The 12,052-nt window shown below is 32.2% G+C and overlaps 1 protein-coding gene and 1 long non-coding RNA gene across 2 annotated transcripts; both read left to right on the forward strand.

The window, feature by feature from the left end:
- The first annotated feature begins 766 nt into the window (after window positions 1-766).
- Window positions 767-1,309, forward strand: LOC126691869 (small polypeptide DEVIL 16). Its single transcript, XM_050387136.1, has one exon. The coding sequence runs from the start codon at window positions 882-884 to the stop codon at window positions 1,056-1,058; it is 177 nt and encodes a 58-aa protein (XP_050243093.1). The 5' UTR covers window positions 767-881; the 3' UTR covers window positions 1,059-1,309.
- A 423-nt stretch (window positions 1,310-1,732) lies between these two features.
- LOC126691870 (uncharacterized) lies at window positions 1,733-2,521 on the forward strand. Its single transcript, XR_007644853.1, has 2 exons — window positions 1,733-2,132; window positions 2,246-2,521. It is a non-coding gene; the product is annotated as an uncharacterized LOC126691870 (long non-coding RNA).
- The last annotated feature ends 9,531 nt before the right edge of the window (window positions 2,522-12,052 follow it).

Below are 12,052 nucleotides of genomic sequence, written 5' to 3' on the forward strand. Positions count from 1 at the left end.
TGTTTAAGGTTTAAAGGTCCAAGTCCACCAATTATAGCTAGCCTAAATTGTCACATTTTTTATATTGTAAATTGTGTGTGATATATAATGAACCCAATGAAATACAATTGGCTTAGTATAACATTTGGTGTTATAAAATTACTATAGTCTATTATATTTAAAAAAATAATCATGGTTTACAATATATATAGTAATATTCAGATATATATATATATATATATATTATCCTAACATAATCTATCAGGCTCTATTCTTAAAGTTAAAGACTCATCATCTATTAGCCGCCATCTAGAAGGGCAAGATATTATTATTATTTAACTCTTATGAACTAGATATGGTATGAACTTCATTTATACCAATGGTGGGACTGTTGACTGTTGGAACTTGTAAAGGTTACTTTGCACAGTAAAGGTGAAAGTGGGGACTAAGTGAACAAGAGCTTTACAACTCGACTGGTTGATACTTCATAGTATTTTCGATGAAAATAGCTAAGGTTCAAATTCTCCGACCCTTGTAATTATGGATGTATATAAAAAATATAGTGGGGTTTGAGTGAATAAATAATATTTAGTCCATTGGCCCATTCTGTCACTGTCTATAATATCATATATACAAATGTAACACTATATATCCTGCCTGACAGCTGGTGGGTACAAAGTTTTGAGTCCATACCTAATTTAGAGGAGCCTAACTCAGAATCATACCTTATTCTATAATCTAATATATATATATATATATATATATATATATATATATATAAAGCAAAGCAAAGCTCCCACCTCTGCTCTCTGCACTTCCATATTTTACTGTCTCTACTATACCCAATAATAATAGTAGGTAGCTTTAGCTGCTTAGCTAGCCAAAAGAAGCTGACAACAGTCATGGCAGCAGCGAAAGAAAGCAACATAAACTTCACTAATAATCAGCACGCGTGTGAGCCCTGCAGATCCTTTGGTCAGAAGTGCAGCCATATTGTGAAGAAACAGCGTGCTAAATTCTACATCGTCAGGCGTTGCATTGCAATGCTTGTGTGTTGGCGTGACCGTGGAGAGTCTTGATGATGATTCTGCTTCTTCTTAGTTTGGTTTATTTTTCAATTTAATTACTCTATATATCTACAGGGATGTATATTAGGAGTGCTTTGTTATTATGTTAGAAACTGTAGCATCGTTTTTTCTTCTTTTTTTAGTGACACCCTTATATAATGTTCAGCAAATTGGCTCATTAAATGGGTTCTTGATCTAGTTTTGTTTCCTTGTCTACTATTATCTGATTAGGCAAAGTAAGCTGGCTTCTTCTATTTTTATAATGCTCTTAAAGCTTAGTATAGATTAGCTTTGGAGTGGTGTAATTTTACTATTTCTCTATATTCTGCTCCCATTTTGTCCATTTTCTCTTCCTTTTTTTTTAAGCAATGCCACTGTGAGATCATGGAAGCCACTGTGAGCTCTTGGAGTTGACCTAAAGTCCAACGGATTGATGAGATTGACAGGGATTCTGCTTTGTTACCCGATTTTCAAGGTAGGTTGTGTTAGAATTAGTCATCCCTAATCATTAATTTTTTGAATTCTGTTTAGGAAATGGATTAACGACTTACATACATATATATATATATATATATATATATGTGTGTGTCATAAGATTTGAAATCTACATTCACTTTATGATAATTATTCTTTATAATTATTCTTTATTATCGTATCAAAACATTAGCTATTTTTGTTAATGTTAAGGAGATATAGACATACATTCCATCATAATTCTTCCTTCCTATTTATATTTTCCTTTCTAGCTTCCATATCATTATTTTAATAACTAGTTGTTGCTTGGTCTTTCTCTTCTGACTCTCTGTTCTATCTTTCAAAATAGACGTGCAGTAGTATAGAAATGGTAAATTCTCTTTTTCGGTTTTCCCCCTCTGTTTTTAACTCCAAAAGACTTTATTTTTTTGGTGGGTAAAATAAAGAAAAATAAAATGAACGTGTTCTAGTACATGTATATATTCATTTTTTATCTTCTTCTTGTCAATGAATTGGATCGTTGTACTAAGCCATTTTTATGTCAACAAACGGTCCAGAGAATTTTGTTTCGTGTAGAAGCATCGAGGAACATCTAGTACTGGCAATAATGTAGTACGTACCAGTACCATAATGCGATAATGTTTTATCACTCTACTTATACATTAAAATCAAGTATCAATTGTCAATTCAGACAATCTAATCACTTGCAGCCTTATGCTCTCTAGCAGGGAGTGCCCGTATGGTCATGCCCAGGCGATGAGTCACAGACTCACAATGGTCGCCCCACCCCCTTTTCACCCATCAGCACTTGGGGCCTTATGCTAAGGAAACATAAGACAAGAGCAAGCATCAATTATGAGAATTATTTTTCTTTACTATGACCATCCTCTTAAGATTTTTAAGTTGTTTATGGTTTTGGGAACCCTGCAGATTCCTGAAATCCCACCATCATTTGGTTAAATGTTTCTTTATATGCAACAAAATTTGCGATGCTCCACACCAATTGAGATGGTTGACCCTTCATGCCAAGCAATGAATGAGAAAAGGATTTCTCCCTAATGGTTCATGCACAGAAAACAGATCATAACCAATCAACTTGAAATTTAATAGTAGTACGTACACACAATGCTTCAAATAATTATGTTCAGACAAGGACTTCACACTTTTTGTTGATGCAACTTCAATTTTGCACGAAATTATATAGCCACTCATATTGGGAAATTAGAAAGAAACTAGTCAACAATGATTAAAATTAACATGCATCACTGAAATGGCCAAACAAGTGTACCCAAAGTCATGTGTCCAGCACAAAACACTAGCTAGCCTTATCTCATGTCATGTGGAGCGTATACATGTTTTACTTCCACAAAGAGAGCAGACCCCCTCAAGATAGACAACTCATGTTTTTTCAAACGTCCACACCATGGTGCTGTTTTCATGTGTTAAAAACATTTTTGAAACTTGAATTTCCCATATTTTGTACTATTTTATAATAATCATAGAGCCCAACAATGTATAAAATAAAAACAAACTGGTTCAAACATGGCATTGCTTTTTCACCTTCACCAATCACCACCACCATGTAAAGTTGAATTGAAAGTGTAAATCAAGTTTTCACGGAAAAGGTAGTGACAAATAAGACTCATGACGGGGGCAAATTGGAAAGTTCTTACTCTCATTTTCAAAGAACAACGAACCTAACTTTTGACTACAGAGAGAAAAGACTGGAACAAACAAATAATAAAGGGTAACCAAGGGGAGGTTAATTTTTAAGCAGAAGAGATACCTTTTTTCTTACTTGATTAATTTTTTAGTTAAGTTCCTTAATTTTTTTTTAGCAAAGTTACTTGAAATTACACTTTTTATAACTTAAATAAATTTACACTTCTTAATTTTCTTTTAAGAAAGGTATATTTTGACAAATCAACCATTAGATTACATTATCTCTATATAACTTCCATACTTGCAAAATTTCAAAACATTTAGCTAGCAATAACTATATATCAATCTCTATAAAATACTTAAATTCCAAAATTTGTGTATTTTAAAATATACATAAAACATGAATTTATTAATCAAATATTAAAACAACTAATTGATAGAAAATTTAACATGCTTGTTAATACTAATAAAAACTATTTTATTATTGAGAGTAACATTTATTTGATTTTTAAATGTTATATGTTCTAATCTACATAAAAAAAAGAATAGTGTGATTCAATGGAAGGGAATCTCATGGCATTTGAGATTCCAATCCAAATTCTTCTCACGAAGAAAATGAGACACTGCCACAAAATCACATGGCATTTGGCGGCATCTATCACACAGCCACATATCTGTGTGGTATGAAGAGGTTTCTTGCTATCTCCTCTATGTATATTTACTTTGCTACAGGTCACGTGCGCCTCTGCGCGCTCCAGTCAAAGCTAATTAAATGTCTGCTACTCTCTTCTCTCAGTTCTGTGTCTATCGCATCATTTCTTAGAGGTAAACAGTCGGTTTCACATTATATTCATGCCGAATCCCCTTCACTCCCTTATCTTTACACGTTACAAATACACATGATTTTAGTTTATTGCTTTTGCCCTGGCCAGTATACATGAGTAATGATTATTGCACACAAAATTTGACAACAATTTTTCACACCAGTTAAATTAACAAGTTTTTATTGATTCTTGTTTCGGCCCACTATTGATACTACTTTTTTATCTATTACTAACAATTTACAACTTCAGTAAATACCAATTTTTTTCCTATAAACATTTCAACATGCACACAAAGTAAGAGGGTAAATTAATTGGATGAGAGGTTGAGCAAACAAAAGGATGACACAATTTTTGTGACAATTTTTTACATAAGATGTAGTGGTTTTGGTGGCGAACAATCACTTTTATTTCCATCTCTTACCATTTATCAGAAAATTATTGAATACTCCCAAAATATTATAAATGCGTACTCCTCTCTCTCATATGAATTGTAAGTCCTACCATAAATTTAATTAGTAAAATCGACAATTATGTGAGATGAGAGGTACGCATTTATAATACTTCTAAAGTACCCAATAATTACTCTCATTTACCATTTTAATAAGTTTGTGTAATAAGTTGCGTCTTTAAAAAAGGGATTAAATTTGTCAAGTGTATTGTGAGACTGCGAGTGAGTAAATGTAGCGTAACTCATACGTAGTGGTGGTAATTAAAGATCAATTCTTTTATGCATGTGTGCTTATTTATACACTTGGACACAACTTACACATTTATCAATATGTAATTATATTACATCACTTACACAGGATTGACCCCCAAGGACTTAATAAAAGTAATCCAATCATTGTTTGCTTCAAGGCTATTTAAGTTATGTCAAAGTGTGCATACAAGCGTGTGGTGCTGAACATTTTGGAAGTAAAGATAGATAGATAGATAGACAGATGATGAAGATGCCTGCTGCTGCGGGGTCTACACTACAGAAATGTAGGTGCAAAGTCAGCCGACAGCGAGAATCGTTTAAGAGGAAAGGAGATGGACAGAGAGAGAGGAGTACGAACCCCCAGCCCGGCCACTGCAGCCCCCCTGTATACTCTTTAGTGCCCCCTCGTGCGGCCCTTCTTTATGTCCTTCCTCTGTCCCCACTCACCACCCACTGTTTTGGTTTTTTTTTTTTTTCAGTCACCGACCTGGCTGGTTTAGTCAACATCCACTGTTAGATCCAAACTATTTTCTTTTTCCTCGTTATTGGGTTTTAGTTCTTATCATCATCTTGTTTTTGAACTATTTTTCTTTCCACTCCTTTTTTTTTTTTTTTAATTTATTTATTTTTTTAAAAATGAAATATACTGTCGGTAGAAAACAGTTGAATCACTTACTAAAATCACTCATTCACTCCGTGGACAGACTAATGCCACATATCACAACCAGTTTTATAAATATACACAGGATCCAGTTAGTTCAACTAATAAAGTTTCTAATGGTTATATAAGAGATTTGAGGTTCAATCCCCGTCTACATAAAAAATTGATTAGTGTCTTGGTCTGATAATAAAGAGTTATCATCAGAAGCGGACGTCATAAGTTGAAACTCTCTAAAAAAAAAAAAAGTTTTATAAATATACAAAAAGATGATAAGTTATCATTGATTTTCATGTGAGTTTATTATTTGTAATTTTTCAAGTTTACAATTATAAAAATACTTGTGCATGTAAACTTATTGATAATTATATGTTGGGTTAAATGTTATTTTGATTTTTGAACTTTATCAAAAGTTGGTTATTCACTCCTAAACATTAAAAAGTTCTTCTTCTTCTTCTTTTTAATACTTTTTAAGGAGTGTTTTTTTTTTTCAATAATTTAAAGACAACAATATGAATGAAAAGAGAACTTTTTTTCAATAGTTTATGGATGAAAAAAATTTTTTAATAGTTTAAGAATGAGAAAATAAATTATAAAATTTTGAGAAATTTTTTTGGTGAAGTTTAGGTGACAAAATAATATTTTATCCTTATATGTTTATGTATTGAGCCATTTAAATTAATTGAATGCTCTAAACTTAGCTTGTGGACTTACCAACTCTATTCCATCGTTTTCCTATTTGAGTTTTTCACTCATCATTTACAAAAATTTGGAAACAGAATAGTTTAATTGTTTGGATGCAGTTGGTGTGAAGTGTTTGATCCAAGTATCCACCTTATGAAACTTTTAGTTCAGTTTCTACGTTTGGTCACGTTAGGCCCTTGTATGTGAAGGTTATTATTATGCATGTCTTATTCATCATTGCATATGTTGATGAGCTATGAACTACAACGAGGGCTCTAATAGATCATTGTTTAGCTTGAGAAAGAATAAATTTGAACAGAAAATGATATATTTTTTTAAAATGTATTTATTTTATGGAGGACATGAAACATGCATTAAAACTTAAGAATCTCACTTTTCATTTGGTTTAGTTAAGAAGAATATAATTCTTTAATTGACAAAAGAATAATAATAATAAAAACTACAAAAGCAACGTATAGCTTTTGGAACCAGCTTGGGTCTAATGTTTCTGTGCACTGGATTCATATGTAAAAGCTCAATTATAGTGTGAAAACACTAATGCTTGTTTAGACCCCTAATTTTAAATTACGGCTTAATTGTTTTTACTTTAATTTATCTAAGTGCAAAACAAGAGTAAAGCACGTGCAATAAACTCGAATACTACTCTAAGTCATAAGCAATAAATGTAAAGTTTAAAGATAGGGAAGAGAGATGCAAACATAAGATAACACCAAGACGTGTTATCAAAGAGGAAACCAAAGTACTTGGAGAAAAACCTCTCTGTGGCCCTCCAAGCCAAAATCGATCCACTAATGAATAAGTTGAAGTATATGAATATAAAAAATAAAAAAATAAAAAAATAAAAAAACCCCTCCAAGCCTAATCTACCCAATGTACTTGAGCTCTCCAAGCTCCTGCTACCAATGGACTTCTCGGACTCTTGTTCAGGGGTGTGCTCGATTCGGTTTTGTATGTGTATGGTCAACCGAAACTGAATATTTCGGTTTGCGAAATTCTTAACTGAAATCGACCGAAATGGTTGGAAATCAATCAGTTTTGGTGGTATTTCGTTTTCAATCAGTTTTGGTCAGGTTTCGGTTTTCCAAAGAGAGGGTTATTGAGATTTTCAAAACCCTAACTTTAATCACATAAATAAATAAATAAATAAATAACAATTAAGCAATAGAGCAATTGAACAAAACTGATGAACGAAGTTGATACAAAGCGATAGAGAAAGAAAAAAGAAGAGAGAGAAATGATAGGCCAAAAACGAATTGACCCCTTGTGATAAATTAACCAATTAATTTAGCCAAGTGAATTAATTAAGTTAATTAACATGCAAACGCGTGGTAGCACAAACAAATCACCAATAAACTAAGTATGCAGTAGAAAATAAATTTGATACGATGATTTATTTACGAATGGGGAAAACCTACACGGCAAAAACCCCATCGAGTGATTTTAAGGTCACCACTCCCAAAATTCCACTATTATCACAACAAGCGGTTGCAAGTAAAGGAATCACAGTATCTTATACCAACCTACAGTTGAACCATTACCCCAATACCCAATTGGACTTGTTCTGTAGTGACAATCTCTCCTTTTGATGCACGGCTCCCAGTACGTGACTAACCAATTTGATGCGTGGATCCCAGTATGCGGCTTACTCCTTTGCACAAATCCCAGTACATGACTAACTCCACAGCAACCCTTTGATTGTTGTAATTGATTTGCAGCAGCTTCACATAGAAACGCCAATAAGATCTTCAATGTTGGTGCAAGAGACTTTACTTGGTTACAGAACCCAAAGGCATACAAGAAACGCGGTAAGAACTCTTTCTTCTGTAGGAGGAGGCTAGGATTTCAAAAAGAAAACTTTATGAAACTCTCTAAGGTTAGGGTTTTTCTTTTTCCACCTCCTTTAAATAAGAGTTTAATGAGCTCTCCTATTCCAAATAGGTTTACAAAAACCTTGGGCTTTCCTAGTCTAATAAGAATTATACAAACCCACAAACCTTGGGTTTTCCTAGTCCTATAAGAATTATACAAAACCCATAAACAAATAGCCTTTTAAAATAAAAACGTTGATGGCTATAATCTAAATCCCGTAAGCTCGATCAATCAAGACATCTGTCAAGCTTTAATGAATCTTGACAGATCGAGCTTCTGTCAAAGAGGTATCGAGACCTGCAAATTGCACTTTTCTTGAGCAGTTCTTGAGTAATCTTGATGTCTTCAATTTAACCACTTGTAATGATCATCTTAAATCTACTTAGATTTACCCAAATACAAGTAAAATGCGTTTTGTCAAAAGATATGCCAATTACATAGAAATATGTCCCTAACAAGAAAGAAAAAAGAAGAATCGTACCGTGAGAAAATAAAGAAGGTGATCGTGTCGTGGGGAGTCCAGTGTAGGGAAGCCATCATGTGGAGGTCGGTGCGCGAAGGCAGGTGGCAGAAAGAAGATTTGGAGTAACTGTGGAGTCTGATGTGTGAGAGAGGCTATGTTCTATGTGTGAGAGTGAGAATGAGATAAGAGTAAAACGTGTGCTAGGGTTTTTAACTTTTTGTTTTAGTTTAATTAGTTTACCTAATTAATTTAAGTTTAATTAGATATTTTATTAGTTTAATGGGTTAATGGGCTTGATTATTTGCAAGGCCCAAGGCCTAATGTATTAATGTATTTGAAAGGCCTATTTTGATTGTAGGTTGCCCAATATATTTGCAAGCCCGGCCCAATATGATTTTATATTATATATATAATATTATAATATAAAATATATTATATATTATTCGGTCTTGTTTCGGCCGGTTCGATGCATACATACTGGAAATCAAAACCAAAACAAAAACTTTCGTTTTATGAGAAATAGAAACCGAAACCGAACCGAAATTTTAGATACGATTCGGCCGGTTTCATTCAGTTTTTTCGGTTCTTCGGTTTTATGCACACCCCTACTCTTGTCTTCACTAATTATCTGGATCCTGCAATTCCGCCTGATTGCATCCGCCACTCAATGGCTTCTTCCAATGCCTCCCAAAGGCACCAAAACTTCTATCAACACTCAGAATGGGTGACGTAAGTGTTTGGGCTAAGAACCTCTCAAAGATATGTAGATGGAGAGGTGGGAGTATATGGAAACTTTAGAGAATTGATGTAGAGGATTGTAGGTAAAATAATCTCTAACTCTCAAGTGTTTGGCTAGGGTTTCTCTCTCAAAATTTTCTTCAAAAAAATACTCATTCTTCTTACATTTTGTAGGTAATGAGGGTTTATATAGTGTTGGTAAAGAATGGGAAAAGTCACACTCCAAAAAGCAACAGGCAGTAAGTTTCGCGGGTCACTCGCGACTTGGCCTGAATCGCAAGTCACTCGCTAAATCCAACCTATCAATGACTCTTCAAATTTCAGCATGTGCTTCTCACGTGGCTTGTTTTGCAGGTCAACAATCACGAGTCAAGTCGCGAAACCACTTCTTCACAGATTCTTCACCAAACTCTTACACACAACCCTTTCAATTAATCCCGCAAAAATACAGGGAAATAATTGAACAAAATTACAATCAAATTTGACACGGAATTAAAGCCAACAAAATACATAGTTGTAAATCATAACTTTACAATATGGGATTTAGACACGTACCAAATAGCCATCACATGTCCACATCTCAACAAGTCCAACGCACAAAAGCACTAGACCCAACCTTTATTGCCTCGTCTAAAGAAAAATTAAAAAAAAAAAAAAAGAACTATCAACGCGGTTGTAGAGGTGATGTTTTCAATTTTCTAAGGCTATTGTTAAAGTTTTCGTAACAATTAGCAAGCAAGAAATATTATAATTTACGAAATCACTTTTTTTTCTAGATAAATAGGGAGAGGGAGGTTAGTGGGTCGAACCCAATGTCCAGACATCACAATACTACAAAAGGTACTTGAACCAGTAAGATATCCCTTGAATTCCAACCAAAATGGGCATTTGCCCCTTTTGCCCAAAAAATGTAGCAAAATGCTATTGTTCTGAAACTATCTAGCAAAATGCCCCTATTTTGAAACTTAATTTTTAGAAAATCAAGTTTCAATGTAAAACTTGATTTGATGGAAATCGAGTTATTTGGAAAAATTCACATGGAACTCGAGTTCTATATATATATATATATATATATATATATATATATTTTTTTTTTTAAGTTTGATTGCCTATAACTTAATTTTCTAAAAATCGAGTTTCAAAACAAGGGTATTTTTCTAGATAGTTTCAGAACAGAGGCATTTTGCTACATCTTTTGAGTGAAAGAGGCAAAAGTCTATTTTTGCCTTTGAATTCCTATGAAATATCTTTGTTACTACAACACTTATTAGTAGTTATAAGGTCCAAGAATAAGATATCTCCTGATTCTCCTTACCGAAAACTTGTATCACTTTATTAAGTGTAATTATGAATTTGTTGGGAATTGGGATAGCCTTTAGTAATTTTAAGGTTACTGTTCAGTTATATTAGACCTATCAAGATGGTGACATGTGTTCAAAAGTGAGCACGTATTATCATCCTAATGGGTCTAATGCAATTGAACACTTGACCCAATCTTTACCCTTAAACAAGATGTTTTGGCAATGCCTCTCGTAAAGATATTTATCAAAATGTCTTGATAATAAGCTTTAAAGACAAAGCATTACTGGCAATGTAAAAGTTGTTTCTAGTCCACTCTACGATTCCAATATTTGTGAATTAAAGAGTGCCTTAACGTGAATTCTAATTATCTCAATTGGTAAAATGTGTTATCATCAAATAAAAGAATTAGGGTTCATGTCTTGACCTAATGATAAATAATAATTATTTTAAAGCGAATATTATAAGCTAAAATTCTATCATATCTATCAAAAAAAAATTGGTAGATATTATTATTTAAATAATAATAAAGAGCATCTAAACACGATGTTTTGGTAACGGCTTTATTAGGGTCTTTATCAAAAATAATTATTTAAAGAGGGATTTATTATTATTAGTAGTATTGAATAAAAGAGAGCCTAAACAGTATGTTTTGACATGGCCCTATGAGAGGTTCTTTACGAAAATATATTGATGATCAATTTTAAAGGCATGTTGTTGGCCCTATAAGGCAAGGCAATGTACCGTGTCTCATATTTTGAAGGAGTGATGGAACCAGGATTTATTTATTTATTTTTAGAGAGATCAAATAAAAATATGTCAAAATTTTAAATTGAAAAAATAACTTGTTAATTAATTATTTATATATATATATATCAGTATTGCTCATATACAAAGTATGTTTGTAACATGATTTAACATGTGTTATTTGATATCGAAATTATGTCTATATATAACATCAAGTTAGTCTTTATATAATTCGAAGTAATTTTTTCCTCAATAAACTGTAAACTATCTCAAATTATATTCTTCTAACACGTTAGATAATCATTTTTATTAAATAAATTAGAGATTATACGGTTAGAGTAGTATACTATTATTTTGAGTGACAAAAGAAGTATACTAACAGTTTAAAAAAAAATGAAATGTATAAACTTTTAACTATTTAAAGTAACTTCCCCTCAAAAAAAAAAAAAAAAAAAATTTAAAGTAACTTAAATATTAAACAATATTTTACATGTCTTAACAAGTTAACATAATTAAAAAAATAAAAATAATAAAAACTAAAGGGAAATCTTATTTTTCATAACTGAAAAATGCAATAAATCACTAACTCTTAACAATAAATAAAAAAAAAAAATCTTTTCAAAATAAAAAATAAAAATACAATGGCTTTATCTCTAGTTCTCCAAATGCAAAATAAAATATGGGTTTTTTTTTTTTTTTTTTTTGAGGGGGTGGGGGGAGGGGAAGACTACTATTAAAGAGAATTATTTACATATATTTTTTGGAACATATACCTGAGTACACGTTAGCTAGTTTAATGATATATATATATATATATGGGGGCCATTAGTTAAATTTTATTTATAATATTTTTATTTTTTACAAAAA

Source organism: Quercus robur, chromosome 7 (assembly GCF_932294415.1).
Source record: "Quercus robur chromosome 7, dhQueRobu3.1, whole genome shotgun sequence".
NCBI lineage: Eukaryota > Viridiplantae > Streptophyta > Magnoliopsida > Fagales > Fagaceae > Quercus > Quercus robur.

What these genes read in the sequence shown, in the direction of transcription:
- LOC126691869 (XM_050387136.1), top strand. Translation starts at nt 882, where the DNA reads ATGGCAGCAGCGAAAGAAAGCAACATAAACTTCACTAATAATCAGCAC.